At 43.4% G+C, this 27,242-nt stretch overlaps 2 protein-coding genes across 4 annotated transcripts in view; one reads left to right on the forward strand and one right to left on the reverse strand.

The window, feature by feature from the left end:
• Positions 1-37: 37 nt before the first annotated feature.
• On the reverse strand, positions 38-15,398 carry LOC134071771 (MARVEL domain-containing protein 2-like). Its single transcript, XM_062528613.1, has 16 exons — positions 15,037-15,398; positions 14,303-14,401; positions 12,254-13,452; positions 11,661-11,696; positions 11,366-11,529; positions 10,656-10,827; positions 9,868-9,918; positions 9,099-9,207; positions 6,506-6,560; positions 5,573-6,230; positions 5,000-5,167; positions 3,517-3,641; positions 1,890-2,060; positions 1,421-1,592; positions 1,227-1,268; positions 38-967 (listed from the first exon to the last, which is right to left on the reverse strand). Exons 3-16 carry the CDS (start codon positions 13,433-13,435, stop codon positions 869-871), a joined length of 3,204 nt encoding a protein of 1,067 aa, XP_062384597.1. The 5' UTR covers positions 13,436-13,452; positions 14,303-14,401; positions 15,037-15,398; the 3' UTR covers positions 38-868.
• Positions 15,399-18,174: 2,776 nt separating this feature from the next.
• The window catches only part of zfyve16 (zinc finger, FYVE domain containing 16), a 32,110-nt gene continuing 23,042 nt past the window's right edge, over positions 18,175-27,242 (forward strand). For 2 of the 3 annotated variants that reach the window (XM_062527363.1, XM_062527366.1), the window contains exons 1-4: positions 18,175-18,325; positions 19,789-19,896; positions 20,238-22,300; positions 23,241-23,337. In XM_062527363.1, the coding sequence (XP_062383347.1) occupies positions 19,827-19,896; positions 20,238-22,300; positions 23,241-23,337 (2,230 nt within the window). In that variant the 5' untranslated portion in view covers positions 18,175-18,325; positions 19,789-19,826. The remainder of the gene's footprint in view (positions 18,326-19,788; positions 19,897-20,237; positions 22,301-23,240; positions 23,338-27,242) is intronic. The other variant, XM_062527364.1, reaches the window with a different exon arrangement.

The raw sequence follows: 27,242 nt of genomic DNA on the forward strand, positions 1-27,242 counted from the left end.
GCTTGTCAATAAAAACAACACTGTTGATCACAAGGCCTTGAGTGAACCTAAGAGTTTTTTTTTATTAAAATTTACATGTAAAATGTACAAATGCATGTTGTTCACACAAATTGACACAAATTGAACTAAAATATTAACCACATAAAAATAAGCATACTGTACAGTATTATAAAAGTATTTAAAACATGGTTTCAAAAAGCAGTGACCTAAATTTACATCTTTATAAATATAGTTAAAACAAAGATTGTCTATTCTTACTATTATACTGTTAAGTATCAATTATTGCTGCTGCAGTGATGGCTGCAAAAAGAAAATGATCCTGTAAGTACATAAATGACTGATTTGTTAGCCATCAAAACAATCCCTTTATCCTAGTTGACTTAAAACCCTTTTCCATTCCATGTATAATCACCATCAGTTCCCATAAAAACATTTCAAAAAGTGTTAATTCATAGGCTCCAGTAATAGCTTACAAAGAACAGTAAGTATTCACAAGTAAAGAAAAGCTTATTGAGAATCAAGAGGTCACAATTGATCGGAAAAATAACAGTATCTTACAACAACCAACAACAAAAAAAACACTTAAAATCTTTGGCATGGATATCTGCCATGGCAAATCAGTGTGGTTATCTTTAGTTGAGTGGATGACTCTTAAACCTTAGCAGTATATCCCCATCTATGTGGAGAAGATCTTACGGGACTATGATAAGGTCATTCCATTCACATCCCACACACTCTCATTTTTGAGAGAGACCACAGGGTGTGCACATACTGGCCAACATGGTTCACCCTTATACAGGACCTCCCACTGGTCTTCTCTGAGGAAGAGGAACCACTCCAAGAGGGCACATTTGGTGCCACGATACATTTACCCTCTTCGGTCAAAGTCGCTGACCATCTTCTTGATGTGACTCAGTTTTCCCTTCAGGTACTTGCATCGCTTCTTCTTCACTTGGTAGTCTGAACTCTGTGATAGAAATACAGCTGGATGTTATTGAACATCATATATAGTGCTTTGGTTGTACGTATTGGGCCCCAATTTGAATGATTAATTAGCTAAATGGGTCCACATGCCACACAATAGCAATAGTTCAATAACTTAGAATCAGCCTTTTTGGGGGTTAACCCTAATGTTTTGTTAGTGGATGTTTAATATATATTTTTGGGACTATATGGGACCTTTCCATGACCGTACATCGTCACAATTACTACTAATAGCAACATACCCTCTTTTTGTTCTTCAGTTCGTTGTACTCATCCATGGCATCCTGTTAAAGGAGAGAGAAATGACAGGTTGGTACTGGTAGAGCCCAAGAGTCTATGCTGGTATTTTCAGCCAGTCTTTTGCCAATAATTGGCTGTCCTATACGTTTTACACAGATAGAGCCAACAAAACAAGAACAGTCTTCACACAACTCACAAGGAACTGGGGGCTTCCCTCTGGAAGGTCGTCAAGTTCACGATCCACCTCGGCCATTTTCTTGTTGATTGCGTCCAGCTCGGCTTGCAGGTCTTTGTATTCCAGATGGTCATCGTCAAACACACGCTTGTACTCATCCCTCTCGTGTTCATACTCTATGGGAGGGAACTCACTAAAAAGGTAAGAAAACAGAAATGTTCAGAGAGTATGTTTACCCAATTTACCAACAGTAAAATTTTCCACTAGCATCAAATGTGTCATTCAATGATAAATCATATTAGCATTTGTTTAAAGATGGAACATATCCAGATGTTGCTTAAGTTCTGACTATGGTGAGACCATGTGGATGACATAAATACCTAATGAATACCATCCATACCAATGTCATTACAAAACTTTAGACCAAAACTTCAACTGTGATGCGCGCTGCTGATTCAAGTCTGATTAACCGACTTTGATCTTCATCTACCTGGAGAAATCGTCGTCATCCAGCTCGTCACCAGAGGACATGTAGCCATCGGTATCGTAACCATCTCCACGCCGACCACCTCGCTTCTTCTTGGGCCTTCCAGTGGAGCTGGGTCTCTCCGAGCCACTACTGTAGGGGGCAGCGCTGCGCAGTGGGATCTCCTCCGCAACTCTACAGAGGAAACATGCCCCATGAGACAGGATGCATTGACATGAAGTATGGACCATTTGTATGGTGATGGTATTTGGATACTTCAGCTTACAGTATATGAACAATACATTGGTAGTATAGGCTCAAATAAAATGGAAAATATTAAATTAATAATTAATTATTAATGTAATATACACAGTATAGGACACTTTTCTGGTGTAGCAACCAAGTAACAGGCAAGTTGTACATACTAAGAAATTAACTGGTTTTATGTCTTATCCTCATAAGACGTTTCTACCTTGAACCCTCTGGCCTTTAAGAGACTTGACATGACTTATGGGTCTCATCTCAAATCCTGATACACATTCATTTGGCGGATTTTGTGAGAAATATCAAGTTTGCATTTCCTTCATATAATGAATTATCACAAAGAACACCTACATGGGTTTTGTGATACAGCTTTTAAAGATTAAGCAGTGTGGTCAAATACCCGTTTTTGCTAATTATGGACGGTCAGTGACCATCACTGACTGACAGTTTCATAACTTGAAATCTTCATAATCCTTTAAAGCGGACACTATGAGAACATTTAAACAAACCACATTTTGTTCAGGCTCAGTCAACAAACACACACGCACACACACACACATTTTGCTCAGCACGCCTTCCTTCTGGGAGTCAACAATGAAACTATTCTTTCAGCCCACAGTTTCCATGAAGAGGTTTCAGGTCATGTAATCAACCTCCTACTTCACCAGTTGTAAAATCAGTTGATTCACCATGACTATCATCCTGTGGTATGTCTTCTAAAAATACCGGAACCATAGACAGAATAGAAAGTTCCAGCAGTTTCCTGTACCATACGACATTAAAGGTTGCTCATAACATGCATGCCTATCGCTGTGGGTTATGCTGTCTATTAAGGATTCCACCATAAAATAAACAAAAACAAACACTCAAACTGAGGACAAACTGATCTATATTCTAATTTGTGGTTTTAGCATTCAAGTTCATTTAGTATCCTGACCACAAACTGAGACACATGATTCATGATGTTATCTCTATGAGAAACATGATTTGTTTTTGGATACAACAAATCAGGTCAGTGACCACAACAGACTGAATGAATACAGTTCAATCAATCTCACATAGGTCAGCCAAGCCAATTCCTAAACAAACATTCTGCATCCTGGCACGGTTCAGCGCAATGGACATATTCGGAATGATGACGCAAATTTGCAGTCAATCAGAGGGTGATGGTGTAGAGCCCACAAGGTGGACGACACAATTTGTGACAATCCACATTGTGGTACTTAATTATCTTGTTTGTGAAAATCATGTAGGTTGTCATCAGTTAATACAGTATATAACACAATAATGATATCCTTCTGAGGGTCATCATGTTCATGTGAGGTACCATAACAAATGCAGGCTATAGACATCACCATAATCTTAACCTTTATCATAAATGACTCACGCTGGACTGTCTCTGTATGGAGGCTTGTAGTCAGAGTTGTCCTCATCTAGGTAATTCCTGGACCCTCCAAATTTCTCAGGGAAAGCAGTCAACACTGGCTCAGGAACAGCAGAAACATCATTTACCTGTAAACAAAAAGCAATAAATATTAATAAATACAAATATAAATAAATGGGTAATTGAATTGATACAATTCTAACTCATTGAGTGATGTTAAAAGTGGAAGGAAGAATAAATTACTGTTAAATTTCAGTGAATTTGCACGAGGCTGAACATATTATAGACTTCATACGTCCTGCATGATAAAACCAGATTCTTCAGCTACACATAGCTGCTTAAACGTGTTCTGACTTGCAGTGATCCTAAAGCAACATACTAATGACACAGGAGTTGCTTTCACCTGCTCAAGTTTCATTCCAAATTGAAACGTGCTGCTAATATCAAGGGAAAAGATTGCAAAAAGCACGATGGAGAAAGAAAAAGAATGCAACACTGCTAAAAGCATTTAGTACATCAGTGTGCTGTATGTTTTTTTAAATACTGGTTGAACCAGTTTCCCCGTCTTCCTTACATTTTCTGATCTAGGTCTCTCGAGTTACTATCTGTGGTTAAAAAAACAAGTGACTATTATACGCTAAAACAAGACTGCAAACAAAAGCAACTTACTGCACAACATATTTCCTAATTTTGGGGCTATCCATGATGAAGGAATTTGCGGAAGTTTTATTTCCCCCCTCAAATTCTAAAACAAACAATGTACTCTTCCTGTTGTGTTTCTGATAGGAATGTCATGAATGTTTTGACACACACACATACACGCACACACACACACACACACACACACACACACACACACACACACACACACACACACACACACACACACATACACATACATACATACACAAACACACACACACACACACACACACACACATACACAGGACTGAAACAGTCACCAACAAACCACACCCAGAAACTGCAGACCATTCCCCTCCTCCACTCTGTGTGCAGGGGACACACAAACCTGTCTTTCCACCTCCACCTCAGCAGGTAGGTGACTCAAATACACATCAAAACACTTCAGGTACTAGCCACTCAGACTGAATAGCTAACAAGAAAAGCCTTGTTAGTATATTTGTACAAAGTACATAGTACATTTGTTTGCTACTGTAGTTACCATAAACCATGTAAAGCTCTCAGATTAGACTACAAGTGGCTTTAAAATAAATATATTAATTGCCCCGCAACAGTCAATCAACAAACAAAGTCACAGAAAACCTCTACAGCTCTGTGAAGACATTTCATCCATTTCATCTAACACACTGTAAAAAGTAACTATTCAGCAAATGTTTATAAGCTACAAATTGAAGCCCTTATAAGGACTCTTCTATTCAGACCAGAAGTACAAAGCTTCCAAAACACAATCTAAACCTTTCAGCACAGAACAGGACAACACAAAGGAAGGACCACCTTCACTCACCCATGCCTCCACATCTCCTACAGCATTGGGGTCCTCCACGACCTTCACCCGCCTCCACAGAATGTTGTCTTTCCCATAAGCGTTGATCCTCTGCCGGGTCTTCACCGCGAACACCAGGATGATGATCAGTGCAATTGTAACAACGAATCCTAGCACGATGGCTATGGCCTGCCAAAAAAGGTAACATGTTAGGAAATGACCAGATATAAGTCATTAACTCTGGGATTTTGCTCAGGAGAGCTCAAATCTGAAAACTCCCATTTTGTCACGGTCAAATGAAACAGAGTTGTAACATACGAATGATAAATTAATGGTTTCTGAAATAGCACAAATGCAGACACACACTCTCACACATACATCCTCATAGCCCTCATGCCTGCATTGCCATCTGAATATGGAAAACAATTTGGAGATTGAAATCCTGCAAATTCTTAGCTTTTTGTTTGCTGACACAAAACAAAACAGTATTTCCTTGTTGACACTGACAACACTATTGCGGAGAGGTCTATACTGCATGAGAACTATGCATTCTTTATCAAGAACAGTCTCAGAGGATATAGTGAACTCCTTTACCTCCTGAGGTTCCACCACGCAATAGTGGTACAGATACTGGTTGACGAACACCCCAGCCTGCTGTGGTCGTTGATATTGAGCACACAAAGCCTGGATCTGGTTATACTGGACCGAACCGGACGACTGGGCCATGGGATTGACCGCTACTAGGTACACTATGGTCGCAATGAACATGAGGAAGGCCAGTATGGCAGAGACGATGATGACGGCCAAATAAAACTTCCTGCCCCGGGCCATGCGCTGGTGGGAGATGACCATGATGAACATGATTAGGAGGGCCAGGAAGGAGATGATTGCCATTGCCATCATGAAGCCCTTTCCTTTCCTGGGGTCATTGTTGTAGTTCATGCCTCCATAGATTCCTCCTCCTCCACCATAACTGCCAAAGCCGCCTCCATATGAGCCGCCACCACCGTAGGTCCCACCACCGCCATATGCTCCACCGCCATATCCTCCACCGCCATATCCCCCAAATCCTCCAAGCGCATTGTTGTTGTCATGAGCCAAGGTGGAGGCCACACAGGCAAAGATGCCCACACACAGGATGATGCTGATGCTGGACATGATCTTGATGATCCCTGGGGGTGAATTCCATCGATAGAAGTGCTGGAGTTCATCGTCGGCATAGTAGGAATAAGCTGGCTGTGGTTCCACATGGCTTGTGAAAATCAAGAGAAGAGGCAGCAGGTGAGTCAAATACCCATGTGAAGGAATGGTACCGCAGTGCATGCACACTAGTTGAACATTTAGATTGGGGTTTGATGTGTCTATGTTGCAACAGATAACATATTATTTAGATAAAGAGAGTGAAACTGAAAGCCATACGCATTCATGTGGTTACCTGAATATACCAATAGGCTACAGCTGTTGTAAAGTTTATTTTTGAAATATTAAACATGTTATTCAGTGATATGCAAATAAAAGAGAACTTACTATCCATTTTCAGATTCATAGGGAGGAGGACTCCCATGTGGTTTGGAGGACATTTCCCAGCACCCAGAATATGTTTAACACTTCCTGGAAGGTAAAAAGATAGATTGTCAGGATTTCCATTTAAAATATTGGCCTTCTTGATTCTTTCAAAAATGCCCCTAGGGGGAAAGACAACTGACACAACCAAACAAACACACGTCGACAATTCGTTGTCAGAGATCGCCGATCTCGTATTGTAGTTTCAATAAATAGTCTATTGCAGAAAGGAAACCAGCCAGTATTCATACCCGCGTTTACAATTTATCATGGTGAAGCTTCTTGCAGGCTATGTGGTTCAAATCTTGAACTAACTTCCGGGTGACCTCAAAAATGTCTCAACCATAGTCATTCAGATTTCAATTTGAAATCAAACTGTTCTGAAATGCTTTCTTCTACCTGATCAGATGGCTACCCACTATATTTTGAATATTCTACTTTGAGTCTTGTGTTTATGTCTTACTCTTTCTTTTTTCATTAGCCTACTTTTGTTTATGTAAAGCATTAATTAGTCCTGCAATAAATGCACAATACACCTTGCCTTTAAGCAGGGATAGGCCCTGGTAGCCTACAGTAGTCTACATGATTTTCTTTATAACGTGAAGTCACCAAGTTGCCACGCTACAAATTAGAATGTAAGCTACACCGAGTCAATTTACTGCTCCAAAATTAATTCTTTAACAAACTACTTAGTCTCGGCATAGGGGTAGGCTACTGTTTGCAAAAAAATAGATCACGAGTAGCAGGATATTAGCCTATATGAAACTTACCTAGATAAACACCGCACAAGTCGCACCTGTCGCTGTTGAGATACGAATGCTCACAAGCGGACACACCTTGCTCAGGTAACATCAGAATTATAGATGTTCCCACCTTTGCTCCGCCCATCGACGAAACCAGCGTCAGGTTTCACATCATGACGCTTGGCGCAGGGGGGAACCATCAACATTGTAGTTTCATGAAGAGTAACCTAGCCTTAGAGAGAAAAAACTTTAAATAACAAATTTTGTCATTCTCAGACTGTTGGAAAAATTGTTGAAACATGTAGTCTCATATATAGGCTATTGATAATCAGAAAAAACATAGCCTATGTGTGATCAAATTATTAATGAAATGTATTCCTCTACATTGATGAATGAAAACAGTATTGAATAATGAAACTGTAACTCCATACTGTAATTAAGGATACATATGTTCTGTAAAATCATATTCTTTGTAACCATTATTTGATAGATCCTTTGAACAATGTGTTCTTCTGTATTCCTATGTACCAAAATATTGGTCTGTGTAAAACACCTGATTTACCAGGGGAAATGAAAGTTTCACTAGGCCCAAGATGTAACCCGCAAGTTCTGTTTTCTTATTGAGACCAGGTCCAGAAGTTATGTTCTAGGCTCTGTTCTATCTAAAATGTCCCCCCTCTTACACATCTGGCTGGACAAAAGCCAGGGCTAAGTATTGCAGTTTTAACCATGTGAAAATATGTTGCAGGTGCATCTTAGAGACCCTGTTTGCGTAAACTCCTGTATATAGGGAGGCCCCGGACATAATTCATCAGTCTCTGGTGCGAACCATCATTCTCTCTCTTACAATACAATACAATACAATACATTTGTGTTGTCATTTGGAATTCACTGGTTCTTGTCTTTATTTGCGTGCAAACACACAATTATCACAAATAATATCACATATATTCGCTCAGTCATAAGATTTTGACCAATATAATGTTACATCTTATTGATATCTTTGAGAAGTAGGATAATCAAAGAAGAAATCTTATCATTTGATTTTTCCTTTCCTCTGGGTATTATAACTGTCTCAATTAACATTATGTAGCCGTAGTTTTTTAACTGTCTCCAGAACTACTGCTACTGCAGATTTATCTTGAGTAGCCTAACATAGCGACCTCTGTAACAATACATAAAAACTGTGTATTTCAACAAAAAGAAAAATATAGACTTGCTGTACAAAATATAGTTTATTGAAATGGTATGGGATGAAAACAAACCAATTTCACATTCATATAACATTAATGTTAACGGAAATTGCAGGTTAGGACAGCACATCATATTTATCATAGTGATCAATTGCAGACACGTATATTTTAATTGTTAATTTACAAGGAACACAGTGCATATGAGATTTCTTTTATCTAATAATTGCTAAAATGTTTCCAGACAGTTGTTTCAGTAATCTTTCATTTGTGCTTGAGGTAAACTGATATTGTTCTCCATGTGCTTTCCCTTTCTGTTCTGAGACAGAATTTCATAAGATGATGAAGTAAACATACTTTTCTCTGTTAATCTCTTAGAAATGAGCATGATCAATCAGCATCCAAAAGTACATAATGACAGATACAAAAATGTTCAGCGGGTCCCTTTGAACGTTTTGCCCTTGAAATAAGCATAATTGCTACAGTTGAAATCGCCACTCTTCTGAGTTGGCCCGATGACGTTGCTGTTCAGTATGTTGTCGCCTGGGAACTCTGGGGAATACAAGAAGGAGCAGGGCGCTTGACAGGCCCAGAATGAGACTGTTCTCCGCACTCATCTGTAGCCGTCGTTCCACTCCATGACCTTGTCATATTCCTGGATCCGCTGCTTGATATGGGCGAGTTTGTTCTTCAGGTACTCACACCGCTCTTTCTTCTCTAGGAACGTTGGATCCTTTGGGGAAACATTTTTATTATCATCATTATTATTAATATTATTATTATTATTATTATTATTATTATTATTATTATTATTATGAGCACTTTTGAAGGAGACATTTCTGGAAATGTAACTTTCATCATTGGTTTGGTATGAATAATTCCAGAGAAACGATTTGTCATGTTAAGAATGGTGCACACTAATGGGAAAAGTCAATCAACAGCCATAATTTCCGGGCTAAATTTAGCCTTGGGCCACTGTGGCACTCAGGACTTTCTGTCACAAGCAGGACAGTTTGAGGTCCTTGTGGATAATGGCGCCATTTCCTCTTGTTGAAACTTTCTGAGGAAATGGGGCACCTCCTAGGTCAGACAGCGCTATGAACTTTCCCACCCACCACCTCTTCCTGCCCCCCTCCCCCCTCATCCTCTCCTCCACTGCTCATTCAAACCCGGCCCTTTGTTTTGTGACTGCAGTAAGGACAATGAGCCAGAGGCCCTCGGCCAAATCGAAAGCAGACACTTCTACATATTAATCAACTTCAGTCAGCTAATTTTCTGCCCCAGTGCCTCTCGTGTGAAGAAGCTAAGAGGGACAGACATGAGGGGAGAAAGCTCACTCGTCTTATCAGGGCTGAGTGGGGTTTCATAGCATACGATAAAGCAGTGTACATACCATTTTCTTCCTCTGGTATTCATGAAGAATATTATTTATACGATCACGTTCCTGGAAATATACACAAGGCATATACTTTTAAACTTTAAATGATATATAAATATTTACATGCACAAATGTATAAAATACTGATATGATTCAAATGTACAATTGTACTTGCAGTGGCAGCTTTTTAGAGAAAGACAAAAAAACTAAACTTTGCACTTCATGTATAGGTTTGGGAGTAGAGCTGCTAATCAATTAGTTGCTGACTTTTAAACTAACTGTCAAATAATTTGGTAATCGTTTATCAAAATTCTCTGATTCTACCTCCTCAAACTTAAATATGTTCTGTTTTACCTACTCCTCTATGACAGTAAACTAAATATATTTGGAGTTTGGACTAAAGGCATCTGAGGATATATTCTTGGTCTTTGGGGACCCCCCCCCCCCCCAACATTTTTCACCATTATCTGGCTTTTTATTGGTTAAAACAATAATCAACAGATGAATTAGCTAATGGACTGAAAATAATAATTATTTGCAGTCCTTTTTAGGAAAGTATTTCTAGTATTCTAATCTCTACATCAAACACGAGCCGAGAAGAATGAAATGAGAATAGCACTGTGAGAACAGAGGAGAGGAAGAGCAGATGAGCGATGACAACAATGATGCTTAGCATGACAATATAGCAGGCAGTAAATTAAGAGACAAGCAAAGGGGAAACACAGAGAGTGACAGAGAGACAGAGAATGAAAGAGTGACAGGGGATGAGAGAGAGAGAGAGAGAGAGAGAAAGAGAGAGGTACCATTTGACTGTTGACGTGCTGAGGGAGATTCCGCATCATGGCGTCCATCTCATCAAACCTCTTGAGCGTGACCTGGACATCAGCATGCAGCTCCTTGTACTCCGCATACTGGTCATTAAACACAGCTCTGAACTGGTCCCGCTCCTCATTGGTGCGAATAGTGGGGTACTTACTGCAGGCAAACACATACACTCCTCCAGTTAAGGTCCTTTCAAAATCCCATTTCAGACTTCAGTCAGACCAAATTAAACTGGTAGAATACCACAAACAACTAACAACAAAAATAACTACATCTAGTGTGACAACCACAGCTAGGTGTAAGCAACCAAAGAAATATACTACACTATCTAGCTATATAGAATAATGCAAATATTTATAACTTTCCCTTATACCACATCTACTACTACGATAACTACTATTACTACTACTACCACCACTACTACTACTAATAATAATAATATTTTTACTGATATAGCACCTTCTTAAAGGTTTCACAGACTGCTTTCTAGATGATTGAAAAAACAAAATAATACTTATTCTTATTACACAATAAGAAAACAGTATTGATTTAAAAACTCAAGTGTCATGAATATGGATTCACATCATGACATATGATTAATGTTAAAGATTTAATACTGTCTGGTCCACCTGACCTCACTGCTCACAGTCATTAGAACTGTAGCAATATATTTTAAAAAGTTAACACTCACGCAATGTAATCAGGCATGACCACAGGCTTGGGGATGTGACCAGATGGGATGTGACCCTTCACAACCTTGGGCTTGAGAGCAGCAGGAGCAGCTGCTTCAGCCTGGATAGACATCTCCGAGACTGGCATGTGTTCAGCGCCCCTTGTGCCAGCCACCACCACCTGCTGGTACAGTAGGTAACACAACATCACAGCTATTAAAGACTCACCAGTGGAAAATGAGATGCTATCAGAATCAGAAAGGTCATGGGCATTTCACAATCACAAGGTCACTAAATATAAAATCAGACAATTACCGGAAGTCTTCCATCAGTTGTCTCTCTTGGCATCATCTGAACAGGGGAAATAAAAACATGGCGATCATTGAGACGTTCAGCCAGTTCTGAATTGATCAGTCGGTGAATATTTATGTAACAGATGTTGTGTTGTGATATTATCACTAATAATTCAAAACATTGAGCAGAATTAAAGACTACATGGCCTACATTGATGTCCCTGTTGCTTAGGAAGGAAATCCAATCTAGCAACCGACTATGGCAACCATCGTCAGTGGTTAAATAATGTATACTCCGAGGACTATCACAAGCGGCAGGGGAGTTATCCTCACAGCAAGAGGAAGCTGTACACTACCAGAAGATGCTGCACAACAATAATGCAGATATTTTTCCAGATGTTCTTCTAGTTTTTCAACTATTGATATTAGACCAGCCAAGTCATATCAACAGTTTATTTGATAAACTCCTTTAACATGGCATTCTTTTAACCTAAAACCTTGTAAATCAAGGCAGTCACCTGAGAATATTGAAGACCATGTTCAGATTTCATAAAGAGTCATCTGTTTAATCTCATTCAGAATGTAAAAGCCGTGCCAGAGTGTGTGTGTTCTCACCTCATGCCCATACTTCTCCCTGTGCATCCTTCGCGCCTCATGTCTCCAGAGTTTGAGACACACTATAGCGCCAATCAAGTACACCAATGTGGTGACAAAAAGGAAAATGATGGCAGCTGTCTGCCCAGACTCAACACGGCAAAATGGTGCGTTGATGGGGGTATTGAACATGGGATAAGTGCACAGTCCACCTCTTCTCGTGTCATTCACGTACACGATTGCGGCTGCTAAGTAAAGTAGTGCCAGGGCTAAGTTTATCACAAACTCTGTCAGGGGCCACCAGTTTGAGTCCAGCAAGATGGTGCGGTAGTACATGGTCATTCCCAGAACGAGTAAGATCACAGTCACGAACCAAGCCAATCCAGCCACAACCATAATGAAGGGCGTTTTGGGCCCAGTGTAGTAGGATCCACCATACCCTGAGGCCCCATAGCCCCCATAGCCTCCATACGACCCTGGCTGGGAGAATCCAAACATATTGTGCCACTCGTTGTCCTTGTGGATGTACGCGCATACGCAGGCGAAGACTGCCGCACCCAGCAGCAGCTCCACACAGCCGAGGATGCGCAGTAGTCCGCCCCACGACTTCATGTAGGAGTAGCGAAGGTGGTACTCCTCCACGCGCTCGCCGTAGGTCAGGCCCGTGTGCGCCGTCCGCACCGTCCGTCCGTCTAGAGACTCGGGCGGCTCGATGTCCAGCATAGCCTCCCGCTCCTTGCGGGAGTTGTAGCTGCCGCCCGAGCCGCCGTACTGGTCGCGGAAGGAACCGGGGATGGAGGGGGACTGCGGTGGCGAGCAGCGGACGCCGTCGGAGGTCGTGTTGCTCCCGCCGTTGTTGTTGTTCCGGTTCGACGGCATGGACCAGAGCTTGTTGCTGCTCCGGTTGCTGCCTCGGAAGAAGTTCTTCCAGGAGTCGGGGATGAAGCGGTGCACGGGCTTGATGTCCAGCGCCGGGTCAGCGGCCAACTCGCCGTCACTCGGGTCGGACTCGACGCCCGAGTCCGGGCCCACGGGGGGCTGGTCTGGCAAGGGGGGAGGGGGAAGGGGGTCAGCGCTCAGGGCGAGCTCAGAGGAGCGCTGGCGTCGGAGGTTTCGAGGTGGGGAGCCAGAGGAGACCTGGTCATAACGGGGGGCATTTCTGCCACGCTCAGCGCCCCCCCAGGAGCCTCCACCTGAGGACATGGGGAACGAGATTGGCCCTGCAGGAGGACATACCAACATTATATTACAAATACAACATTAGATTACAAATACAACATTAGATTACAAACACTACAACATTATATTACAATACAATCATCCCAGCAGTGTCTTGTTGATGTTGTCAAATCACTGCACTCGCTTCCTCTAAGAGGTTAGTGACTGGTTTGACTATGAAGCAAACTTAAGTGATTTCTTGTGTACACACGCCACTCATTTTCAGCTCCTTAAGCTCATCTCAGTTTCATGCGCCTTAAGCTTCTCTATCTGGATAGCCAAATATTTGAGTTGAGCAAACGATCCTGGATTACAGGACAGCCAGGACTGCAAGAAGACATAGAGACATAGCAATAAAGGATAAAGAGGAAATAAGCCCTGGAAAGCAAAAGCCCTGAGCCAGTGGCCATTCACCAAAGACTGTGAAAGGCCGAAGCAACACACCGACAGGCAGTTCAGCAAATGTTCAGCAAATTACATAGAATGTGAAGATTGTTTTGATCTTACGCAGGATGGGCCTAAACGAAATGTCCAAACAACACATGATAACACAGACGTCTCCAAACCCAAACGCATCAGCAAGAGCCTTTTACAAAACATTCAGAGCAAGCTGAATCAGGTAGCTTTGACAGACAAGACAGAACATGCAGATCTTTGTCTAAGCCAGTGCTGCTGTAATCTCCAACATCACACTACACATCTATGCAAAGCTCAGAGTCAGAATTTCAAACATGCAGTTTAAACTTGTTTCCTGTCATTTGTGATTACATAGATGGTGCACCAGTGCCCCATTCAGTCTGTGTGGACAAATTAGAAAAGTTGTTAATGAAGAAAAGTTATTTGCTTGAATACCTCTTTCACAGGCAGTGCTCAGCAGGACTTACATTGGCTTGCGGGTCAGTGAGCAAACCTAGTGCCTGGTCTTCCATAAGGAATAAAGGCTACGGTCATCTGAAAAACAGAAGTACATCTACTTCTGTCATTACTAATTAACAGAAGTAAAAGATGGTGGTGTCTGCAATGCATTACAACACAAACATTCGATTTGGAGGAGGTTAAAGGTTATGTTGCCTACCTATGTAATCATCATCATCATCATCATCAAAATAATAATAATAAATAACATTTAGGTTGAGATATGATTTAACGGGTCCTAACGGACCTAACCTAGGTCAAGAACTAAAACTATAAAAATAGCTGAATACAAACAAAGAATGGCATGCATGCAGAATGACAATCCATAAAATATATCCATTCAGATTCACCTAGACTGGCTCTGCGTGTGATTTAATCTAGAAAACATCATATAAATTCCAAAATCATATTATCATTCCACAGAGCAATCAAAGGAAAGTCACGAACAGTGAAAAATTCAAACTGGACGTCGGCAGGCTAACAGAAAGCGAAGTATGCCATGCACTTGTTGCGAGTGAAACTTCATTTGAAACTTGACACCCCACACGGAGACCAAACTCTGTGTTTAATTTGTTTCTTGTAGAATAATGTTCTACTATGAAGTGAAATAACTTCTTGATTGTATCACTACACATTACAGCCCCACTACGACGAATACCAAATTAACTCACCTTAAAAGTTGTTTGTGCTCTCTTCCATTTTTTTCCAGAACCGCAGGTTAAGAAAATCGTACCACGTGACTTGCCCATCCCGAGGGTGACGTAGAAACAATGGAGAACTTCGAGACTTTGGACCTACCCACCTGAAGGGGGTGCTTTTTGCATGATTCTGTCAGAGCCATAGCCTGTACAGGCTGGTTTCTGTTAGCTGTGTGACCGTGTGTCACACGAAATCATATCTGACTCATTCTCACTGATGCAATTCTCAGTGTAATATTGACCTCTTTCTTATCTGGGAGCTGGTAAATGACCGTGTGTCATGCCGTACAGCTCCTCTCCCCTCTCCCTCTGTCTCAATTATCCCCTTCTTTCCCTGTCCTGTCATTCAACTCCATCGACTACTTCCCTCTTTGCCTTTCCTCTCTATTCATGGGTTTCATCAGGTCCCTTTCCACAGGTGGGTTAATCAAGCACCATACAGTCTGCATTCATAATCTAGGTGCTTGATGTTTTACACCTGTGGAAAGGGACCTGGTGAAACCCATGAAAAGTGTAATATTTTATTAACAGAAGTAAAAGATGGTGTCTGCATTACAACACAAACATTTCGATTTGAAGGAGGTTAAAAGTTATGTTGCCTATATGTAGTGAGATAGTAATACTAACCCACTTCATTTTGTTTCTCTTCCTTTTCCCCTGTGAGGTAAACCATTACCAGCCATCGGCCATATCGTGCCTGGCCCTCATCCCTATGACTGCCCTACCATCGCCTACTGGTCCCCTGCCCGGATTCCTGGCCCAGGCATTAATTTCAGAAAATGACTAATTACTAATAGACATTCTTCCCTACACTGGACTATTTGAGCTTTCTGATAGCCTACTCTACTGCCGACCCTAGGCAAATTGGTTGGGCCCTTGAGTCGTGGATCTGTCCGAGGTTTCTACCTGTATCCCCAATTCTAAGGAGTTGTTCCTTGCCCCTGTTAGGCTAATCTTTGGGCTCTCTTTGAATGTTTAACACTCTGTAAAGCGCCATGAGACATATGTAATATTTTGGCACTCTATAAGTGAAATTAAATAAACAGCCTAAAATAAATAAATAAATGAAAAATGAAGTCGTCTATATAATTGCCCGCCTCTCCTTATAAAGGCTATGCATATGGCATTTCTTTAGAAAATACATTTTTTTTTAAATAAAATTTCTTGTATCTTTTCTTTTGTTAATCCACCACCTCCTTAAGTCTTTTGATGGGCTGCCACCATTTTGATTAAAAAATAGAGATTTCAATTGAAACTTGCGGTGACTATATACTGTAGGCTATCTGCATTAGATCTATCTGGAAAAAAACCCATGTATTCTTAACAGCATAAATATCACAAATAATGTATTATTATTTGTGATAAAGTACAGAAGAACAAGTCTTCCTTGTCTGACTCATGAGTCACCTGAGGAAGATCAGACAGGCTAGTTGTTCCTCAGTCAACAAATAGCCTACAAATAGATAGCCTATTACAGGAGGGCTTCAGTGCACAAACCTCTCATTTGTGGGTACAGTTGTGCAAACCACCTAGGCGCTGGTCAATAGAGATGTGGAAAATTCATGGTCAGGTGAGTCCTCCTTCACCACAGTCTTTAAGAATAGGGGAGTGAGTGTGTATACACCAGAAGAACTGTATGCCTGATTGCTTGACTCCTAGAGTGTGGTGTGGGGGTCTATTATGCTTTACCATTTTGTTGCCATGGTTTAGGTCCACTTCACCAAATTAAAGGATCACTGTAAGTCAATAAAGCTGTTCTGAAATGATCACCTTTATAATGAAACCTTTCAATCCTGATGGAAGTCTCTTCCTGGATGACAATGCTTGTATAGCGTATGAAAGGGTCACATAGAGTATGAATGGTTTGATTGAATGATATGGTCTTCACAGTCACCCGATCTCAACCAAGTTGACCACATTATCAAAACACCAACTGAGGAAATAAAATGTTAAAATTTAGTAATATGATATTTATTAAGTAAATATGGCACAATTGAGACACCATGGTAAACATGATGATGCTTGATAAAACTCCTCAAATGTTGTAGACATAATAATTGACAGTTTTTATTGCCAGTCTTTTTATTTACTTTTCTCTTGGACATTTTATTGGTTGAAAACGGCATTCATACATTTTATTTTGTAAAGCTCACAGACATCATGAGATGCCTGCTAGAGTAAATACGAGTATAGAGGGAGGGAAACACTGAATAGGCCTACATTTGTAGTAGCATGGATTAGATGTTAAATTGATTGCACTCTCCACAATCAATTCAGCAATCCTTCAGAAAACCATGAGCTCAAAGGGACACCCCGGCCAGGGAGAGGTAGCGCCTAATGTCCAGCACTACTTCCCTCTTACCTTCTTCCCTACTGTCCGACAACATTGTCCGTAGGCCTACAACTTACAAATTATTCCAACCTAACTCTAATTGTAAGCTATAAAATAAAATCAGGCTTGTTGGCCATGCTGCACAAGGAATTTGGTCTCTGCATTTAGCTATGAAATAGTTGACAAGTGGCATGTGACAGTGGTAGGCCTACAGGACAATAGTTGAGTGGCATGGGACAGTGGCACAGGACAGTGGGCGACTGGCATGAGAAAGAGTACAGTCGAGTAGGCCTACAGTTTTTGCTCCAACTGCAACTGGAGGTAGGGCAGGTATTTCCTACCCTAACTCCTCCCCTGTGAGGTACTGTAAATAAACAATGCCACATCAATTTGCATTGCAATAAAATGCACAAATGGTGTGTACAACGTCTCTCTCTGCTGGATAATTTACAATGTAGTCATGAAGAATTTGACCTGTTACATTGTATTTGATAAAGCCATAGCTTTGTGGCACGTTCCACATGCATTGTCAGAGGTAGTGTTATATTGTTATATTGCCACTTTCCTCGTAAATGATTTGCGCATCTACAACGGAGAAAGAATCGGGCCTTGCTTGGTTATGGAGAACAAGTAACTGAGATAACTCTTCACTCCTTTGTTAAGCAGTTTTGTCATGTTTTCTGGCTGTCGCAAAAAGACAGCACTATGTCTTTAAGGATCCTATCGTTCGGAATACACACCGGTACACGCATATTTCATCTAGCTAGCTGGCTAAAATGGTCGTCCGAGAAAAGCAGTAGGTGTTTATGTGACTTTGAAGTTGTATGGAAATAAACGATATCATTGACATCCTCTGAAATATCTCTGCGAGGATCTGAAGATCCAGACGACAAAGCGACGGATGACAGCAGAGCTATGACGCTTTTTTCGGTAGCAAAACAGAAATTTGTTGCTTGTGTTATGTTTAGACAGTTTGCTAACATTAGCGCACGCTAGCATGTCAAGTTAGTCAAGAACAGGGTTGGCTAACTGGCTAGCCAGCCAAGCTAATTATACTGAAGATTCATTTTTCCATGCTAAAGACCTAATGGTGTCCTCTGGCTAGCGAGCTAATTATTGAAATAGCTAGCATGTTAGCTATTAAAGTTAGATCCCAAACATTGAGCCGGATGCAATATTATGTCATATGTGTTAACTAGCCTGGTAAGTTGTTGAAGTTGACATAATTCAGTCTTTAAGCAGCAAACGGTATTATTAGTCATAGCAAAATAAATGTGTTGCCGTTACTTTATGGAAATCCTGTGCTAACGTTAACGTCTTCTTAGCAAGCAGACATTCAGGTCAATACCCAGCTAAGCTAGTTAGCTAATAAGTTTACCTAAACATTTGGCTACAAACAGTCTAGCTTCTTAGCCAACAAGGTGCTATGCCATTTCAATTTTGGGCGCATACCGATACTAGTTATTAAACTAATATAAATAAATAAACACGCAGTGGCTTAGCTATTGGTCCTACGATGTTGTCTACAAGCAAAACATGTGTTTGACAAATGATTTGAAGATTTGTTGCTAAGTTGTCTACACAAGTTAACGTTAGCAGGCTAGCTGTGGTAGGGATAGCTAGCTAAGATAAGGGACATTCGACTAGCAGTCTTGTAATAGTTTACGTTCATGGATGTAAGATTCATTGTGGGGTTAGATGTATGTATATCACAAGCAAACCTACCCAGCTGTATTCAAAACCTGACATGGTTAGTTAAATTGATGGGATATTTGCCAGACGACCAGGAAAGCGAAGGCGATCAAACATGTTTCCTGTGAATATCAGCCAAATTGATTTGGTCACTTTTTCATGCGTCACTGCAGTGAACAATATTAATGTGACCTGTAACGTTATATCACCAATGGTCACCAAAAGTAAATATGTCACTATGTTGTTTCTCCGTTAAACAACGATGTTCAGAGTTGTGAGCCTTATGGAAATATCCCGCCTCTGTTAAATGATAACCTATCTGTCCCAAGTCTACTGCTCGGCACTTTGACACTTTTTACAAAGATGGAAATCTGGCTGTTTGTTACCCACTCTCAACTGCTGCCAACTTTTCCCTCTACCCTGAAGTGACATGCCTGCCATGAACCTGTCCTAGAGCGCTTAGGCCTGATTAGAGTGCTTAAAGTGTGCGGAGGACACAGGCCATTTGTAGCTGTGCTGCAGTAGATGATTGATTGTCTTTGTAGGCATGATGCAGCATTATGAAAAGACATCCTTGTTTTCGTGGCTAGAAGTATTACAATTCATATTGATTGTGTCCAGTGTGATGGGAGTAGGTAGGGCTATCATAGCGTCTGGCCCAAATCAGTAGAGTAGATAATATTCCCATTTCTATTCCACAGGAATGTAAGGGGTGAGTGGATTATCACATACCCCCAGGATGGATAGCTTTTTCAAGGCTGCTGTGTGTGATCTTGATAAGCTGCTGGATGACTTTGAATTAAACACAGGTGAGGGAAAATGCTGTTCAACTAAACGTGTCCCCTGTGTCTACATCTTTGTATGTCCACTCTATGTCATCATTATGTTTTGTGTGTAGCAGCATCGGTGCACTGTGAAAGAGATGACTGTGAACACTTGCAGTGCACTATTTAGAATGTATTCTGTTTTTTAGGAATAACTTTGTGTTTCCTAATATGATTATTGTTTGTATATGCTGTGTAGATGGTAAAAATGTGATATTTTGTTCAATCTATGTTTCTTAAAGTGTAATAGGTGAAAGATGAATCCACAGTGGGCCTTGAGAAAAGCTAACCTTTGTCCTCAATCTCACTTGTTTTTCTTTCTTCAGAAGAACTTGACTGCAAGCCAACTCCACCATCTGAACGCCCACCGCCACCTCCTTATCCAGGTGCCTCTCAGTGTTTTGTGCCTGCACCCTCCACAGTTTCCAACTCTCTGCCAGATGTCAACGCCCTCCACTACTGCCCAGCAACCACCCCCTCCAGTGCAAGCAAAAACCAAAGAGACCATGAGGCGAAAGAACAACCCCTGACGGGGGTAGATCTGCTTTCCTCGGTTGACAACCGGGCAAACAAGAGCCTAGCGCCTCCATGCCCAGACAGGGCCTTGAAGCCTGTGTGCGATCTGGTCAATGACACCAGCTCTGCTACAGCGAACAGCCACGATGCCTTCAGAGAGCTGGAGGAGGCCGAGAAGCAGATGGAGGAGGAGCTGTTGGTGGACTTCAGCAGTCCAGTCGTGGCCTTACCCATCAGAGGAGCTCACGGGTCGGGAATGAACTCGCTCTCTGAAAGGCCTCAGCAGGGATCGGACTCTGCAAACTCACTCAGTCTGCTGGATGTGATCCTCCCAGCAGCTGTGGAGAGGTTAAGTGACCCCAACGAGAGCCTCCTGACCAACAGGAACCCTGAGCCATTACGTTTTGATGGCGTGGAAGTGCTACACAGCCATACGTTACTTGATGGCACACACTGCTTGAAGGGACAAATCGAGCCCCCTGTTGAAGAAGACGTGGTTGCCCAACCTGTAAATCACAGCGAAGAGGAAGAGGTTAGCTCTGTTGGTGATCTAGTTAATGCTGCTACGGAGGACAACGCTGTTTCAGCAGACACACAGCAGTCAGGCGATGGTTGCCCGGAGGATTTGGAGAGCTCCCCGGCTGATGTGGAGACGTCCATGTCCTGTCTGCCCATGGCCATGTCCATGTGTGGCTCCCTGGTGACCTCCAGAGAGCCCTCAGAGGTCGAAGCCCACCAAGTTGAGGAGAAAGCTGAGGCCTCTTCCTCTGAAGCTGAACCCGAGCAGCCGCCTGTTCAGCCACCTGTCCAGGAAGTTCAGGCGAGCGCTCCCGCCCAACCAGAGGAGTGTGTGAGTATGGAGGACCCTGCTAGCTTAGAGGCGGCTGCCGAAGAAGTGGCTGAAATGATGCCTCCTACCTCGGTTTCCGATGTGGTCTCACCTGTTCATGTTAGTTCATCTGCCTCAGGTGAAGTACCTGGCGGAAGACTGTCTCCGTATGAGGAGATGGGCTGTGGGAGTCTGCCTGAGAGCAGCCAGTCACCGCGATCTGATGATGGCTACGGCTACCAGTCTGAGTTTGGCTTTGCCAACAATTACCTCCCCGAGAGTGAACAAGCCGCCATGGTGACTGACGAGGAACTGGACGCCTTTCTGAATGCTCAGGTGGCCCCGTCCCATTCCGAGATCTCCTCAGATAAATTAGTCGACGATGGCTTCTCTGAGTTAAATGGCGACATGGATGTGGACACTTTGCTAGAAGGGGAGCTTCGGAGTTGCCCCGCCGATAGCTTTGCCTCTCCAGAGAGCGAGCAGTCTTTTGCTTGTGTGGAGGAGAGCGAAGGCTCCCACGCATCCACCCCGTCTCAAGACAGCGCACCTGGTACTCCGGGTATGTCACCTACTGCGTGTGTCCCCAACACTATGTGCAACTCCACCCCGCAGTCATACTTCGGGGGTGCGAGGCCGAAAACCCTCCCTGGCCAGGGCCCACGGTCACCACCGACAAGGCAGAACCAAGGAGACGTCCAGGAAGCCTCCACTCCGGACGAGCCCAAAGAAAACAGCATCCACACCCCACCTGGCGCAGAGACCCCTAGTCCGCAGCACGAGGTCCCCGGTTCTCCCTTTCCCAGCGAGGAGCGTTTTGAGTCCAGCCTGGACTATGACGAACTGTCAGAACCTCCTCCGTACCCTGGGAGGACGTCTGGGGAGGGGGCAGCGTCTCCTGACCAGGCAGGGCAGTCGGAGGAAGATGGGCTTGGGTCCAGGCAGCCCTCCTGGGTTCCTGATTCGGAGGCGCCCACATGCATGAACTGCGGCCAGAAGTTCACCTTCACTAAACGGCGGCATCACTGTCGAGCTTGTGGAAAAGTAAGTCCTGAAGTCCGCCCGCCGCCTCTGATAATTAAATCAAGTAATTAAGTTCAGTGCTGGCAATCTATGAAGTAGCCTAGTCTTTGGCTAAAGGGGTCAAGGGAACTGTGCTTACTCTTCTTCATCTTGCTTAATCATCAAGCCAGAACTTCTGCTTTAACAATATTTTGTATCTCACTACTCAGAGTCATGAGACTATCTTCCTTATTCTGTGTAAAGACAGTAGCAGCAAGGTTGTAACACCAAATCATTGTATTGTCAAGGATGTGTTATCTTTAAATTACATATATCGTGTATATGAATGCTTGTTTGTGTAAAGTCAACCTTTGTTGTTGGCGTTGGTGTGTGTGTGCGTGCGTGGCTGCGCTCGCAAGCGTGTGTGTGTATGCCTGTTTATGCCTGTTTGTGTGTTTGTTTATTTTTTGCTGTGTATCATGTGAGTCAGGCCTCCCTGTGGGAATTGGGGGAAGGCACACTCCCGGCCTGGTGTAAGCCCTTGTCCCGTCAGCAGCGGGCGGGGAGCGTGTTGATCTCCATCTCTGTGGGGGCTGGAGGAGAACGCAGGCCACGGCCCCCAACGGAGCCGTGTGTCACACACACGCGCACACACGTTACGTAACGCCACTCCTGGGTCCCGCTCCTCAGCCCAGCTAAATTTAGCGACGAGCATGTCCAGGAAAAAGGGACTGACTCAGCAGCTCCTAATTTTAGCCGCCATGGTCCTCACCGGGCTCCAAAGCTGTTATTTAAAGCCGTTAAAAAACCCAATTACAAACGGCTCTCTGAAATATAAGTATGGGGATTTAAGCTGGCAGGCTCGGCCTGTCTCACCATCAGTGCCATGTTTGGAATTGAAGTCAGCATGTTAATAAAGATCAATTTGAATCCTGATGGGGATGCTAGCTAATTGCCGGTGTTTGTGCTTTCCCGTTTCCAGGTGTACTGCGCTGTCTGTTGCAGCAGGAAATGCAGACTCAAGTATTTGGACAAGGAGGCGAGAGTGTGTGTGGTCTGCTATGACTCCATACAGCGAGGTGAGTGTCTATTTACGTTGGTTTGTTTATGTGTCTGTGTGTGAGCGTCCGTGTGGTCTGCTGAGACATGACACAGGGAGATGTGTGGATATAGACTGCATTGGTTTGCCCCACCTTTACATTCTAAATCGTAGTAGCACGAGAGCCAGCCAGTCAAGGATGCTATTGGCTCCTTCAAAAACCAACAAGCCTGCTGTTCAGACGTAAACAGCAACCCTCAGGGTCTGTCTGCCTGAATTCAATTAGGGCTGCATAATGAATAGATTTTTTTTTAATCAGAATCGCAATTTGAGCTAATGGAATTAGCTAATCGCAAAGGCTACAATAAAACAACGTTTACCTAACAAAAGTACAGTACATGCTTCTTATGCACTAGGCATGCTCACCAATCGGAAGTGGTCCAACTTAAAGTGAAATTCAGAATATTGAACTAAAGCTTGATTTTCAAAAAAAAAAAAAAAAGAAGAAATCAAATCAATTTGCAATATCTGTCAAAAATCGTATTTAGATATTTTCCCCAAATCGTGCAGCCCTAAATTCAATCGCATGTTTTCACTCCACCCTCAGTAGACTCACCTCAAGACACAGATCAAAATGGGGCAGGGCCAACACTGGGTTGCGTGGAATGATGTAATCGCAAATGTCATCGCTTAATGTCAAAGAATCGTTTTATTGATCGCTGAAGTCATGAGCGTGTGCACTGAATCATCCCAGAGGGGGATGAGAGCAAGGGGAAGATCAGGCTTGAGATTAGACAGTCTCTTCCCAAGGTTAGAGGCTAGAAGACCATTATGCTGTTCCATATGAAGTGCTGTCATATCCATAGAATATATTGCTGCGCCCGAGAGGATGGAGGAAGTATTATGGAATGTAGGTACCCTGTCTGTGGAGTTGTTTTTTGGTTGTCGGTGCGTGTGTGTGTGTGTGTGTGTGTGTGTGTGTGTGTGTGTGCACTTGAGTGTGTATGTCAGTGCACTGTGCCAGTGCCTGTCTGTTACAGCAGAGCACGGTGTGGATTTGTTGCATGTGAGGTCAGAGGAGAATCAATACAATCATTTACTTAAAAGCTGAAGAGGGAAAAAAATTAACCTGCAATTGATTGAAAGCTCCGTTATGTAACTTGCTGTAACTGTGTGATGGAAATGCTAATGCATTCGCATGCTTGTTGTCATCTTGGCCGTGCTTGGCTCGTGCTTGGCTCGGCTCAGTAGAGCTTTGTGATTCAAGAGACTTGGATGTTTTTACGGAGTCATGGGCTTAGAAAATAAATCACAGGTGGTGGTGATAAATGTGTGTAAGTTAATAGGCAGTGTTTTAAACTAGTGATAAGAGGGAGGTCTTAGTGTGGTGGGCAGAAACATGTTTTCCATCTAAATGGATGGTGCGGCTTCTAAATGCAGAAGTAAAACCACGGATTGGAGTTACCCCTGGTGTTTCATGGCAGTTATATAGAGCTGATTTATCAGGACCTTTTATTGAAATGAAACCGTTGACAGTGACGGGTGATTCTGACTCCCAACGTTTTACCTTCTTCATGCAAAGCACTTACCAGGTATTATCTGTGAACTGTATCATCTCTGGCATCTTTCAACGCAGAAATGGGATATGTATGTTTTAGTAGTGATATCTGGAAAATTCCCAAGGTGTAAGGGCTTCTGCAGAATGATCTGAGGCTTGCGTCAGATTGTCATCAGATACCACTATCATACACTCACACATTAGGCTAGCATGTTGACTCAGTGCACCATTACAAGTGGGGCGACTATATGATGACATCATCGCCCAACTTTCATTGGAAGTGGGTCATCTAGCCTATAGACGCACTTTAATTTTGTGTCATAATGTCCTTGACCGTTGTCTTTTAAGCCGTTCCAAACCCAGAAAAATCTGTGCAGTGTGTATTTGGCCTGAGGCTGTTTTCATGAAGGAGAAAGTGGCCGGCCTGGAACAAATCCCCACTGGTTTCATTTGGAGAGAGAGGCTGGTAATCTAGGGAGGCTCTCAATCCACTCAAAAACAGCAAACAAACTCCACAGCAAAAAAAAAAAAACCCTCTCCCAAGTATGTTAATCCTGTGGTCCACATGCACCAACTGTCCACTAGCCTGAAATCAGGACATCTCTCGCCCAAAGGCCAGCAAGCAGCGAGTACAAGCCTTGATTCCTCTGGGAGAGGAAGACTCCGATGGGGACGAGGATGAAGGTGAAGGAAAGTGGAAATGGGTCTGGCTGTGTCAGGGTTTCTCAGAAATGTGATTGAACGGATAAGGATTCTGTCTTGAGTCGGGTGAGGTGTGAATGTGAGTGTGCATATAGGTTTGTGTGTGTAGGATTTTTTGTGTGTGTGTGTGTGTGTGTGTGTGTGTGTTTGTTTTATAGCGTGGTCAGGAGAGAGGCGTGAGGGGCAGGGCTGTGAGGCGGCAGGCTGTTAATCACAAGGACAGGCCTGATATGAGCTGCAGAGAGAGAGAGGGGGAAAGAGAGAGAATTAGAGGGAGAGAGAGAATGAGAGATAGAGAAGAAGGAGAGAAGCTGAGATGGTGGGGTGGAGGCAGGGCACTGCCGCGTGTCCTTGACACTCCGTGTGTCTGTCTGTGTGTGTGTTTGTGTGTGTGTGTGTGTCTGTGTGTGTGTGTTTTTGGATGAGGCCCACCTGGTGCAGTGTGCGTGATGCTTGCTGTCTTAGGGATGGGCTCAGATGCTATGCTGCTCTCCTTCTGCTCTTATGCTGTTGTTCCCTCAGCCTCTCTACTCTACTAGCTCCTCTGGCTCTTTCTGTGTCTTTCTCTCGCCATTCCTCCTCTCTGTCTCCCCATCCTCACTCTTGCCCTTTTTCTGAGACTGTCTTCACTCTTCTTTCCCCTCCCTTCTTCACTCTTTCACTCCTCTCCTGTTGTATTCTCTGCTTTTCTGTCACTTCCTCTCACCTTCTCCCTCTCTCTGTGCTCTCTCTCTCTCTCTGTGCGCTGTCTCTCTCTCTCTCTCTCAGTTCCACCCTCACACTTCCCACTCCAAGCCAATGACAGCCAAGCAGACGGGGCTCGTCCATCTTGGCTCATACTCGCAGGCGTGGTGTGTGTGTGTGTGTGTGTGTGTGTGTGTGTGTATATGCGTGCGCGCGCCGTGTGTGTGTGTGTGTGTGTCTGACTGAAACGGTGCGAACAGAGCGGGGCGAGCAGAGGCTGTCGTCATCGTTGCCGAGTTCCAAGGCAGACCGGATCTCTGTGGGGACTCTGTGTGGAGAGTCACCTCTCTCCCCCTCGCTCTCTCTCTCGCGCGCTCTCTCTCTCTCTCTCCACCTCTCCGCACCTCCTCTCTCTTTTCTTCACTGAGGGAGCGCTCTGTCAGGGTGATGTCGTCCCCCTCCCTCTCCCCGCTCAGATCATTGGTGCGGGCCACCGGTCAAAGGCACTCCGTCCCAGGACGAGGCAGCGAACGTGGGTAGATGCTCCAAGGTGAGAGCCCCCTGGCCACGGAGCGAGGCACACTTACGGTAAGCTGAGGAAAAGAGGAAGGAGGGGGGTGTGTGAGAGGGAGGGAGAGGGAGGGAGAGAGAGACGGAGAGAGAGAGACGAGAGGGAGAGGTTAGTCTGAGGTGCCTGAGAGCTAGCAGACACGTTTGCGCAGCAAATTAATTTTTCATAATTTCTGGCTCATCACCTCAATCGTAGCCGTTTAGCCGGGGGAGGCGAGAGATGCGCGGAGCGTAACTTGGTGTCCCGGGACGTCTCAAGGAGGTTTGTTTACGCGGCGGCTGCTGACGTGCCTTTTTCTGTGCCTGTTTGGTAAACAGTGGAGGGGCCGTGCCGGGATGAAGAGAGAGCTGGCTAACCTTCTGCTGAGACGTGAGCCATTTCTCGTTTAATGTCACAGCCTTGACCTTTCTCGCAACGTTTGTAACCTTAA

This window comes from Sardina pilchardus, chromosome 23 (assembly GCF_963854185.1).
Source record: "Sardina pilchardus chromosome 23, fSarPil1.1, whole genome shotgun sequence".
NCBI classification, from domain to species: domain Eukaryota; kingdom Metazoa; phylum Chordata; class Actinopteri; order Clupeiformes; family Clupeidae; genus Sardina; species Sardina pilchardus.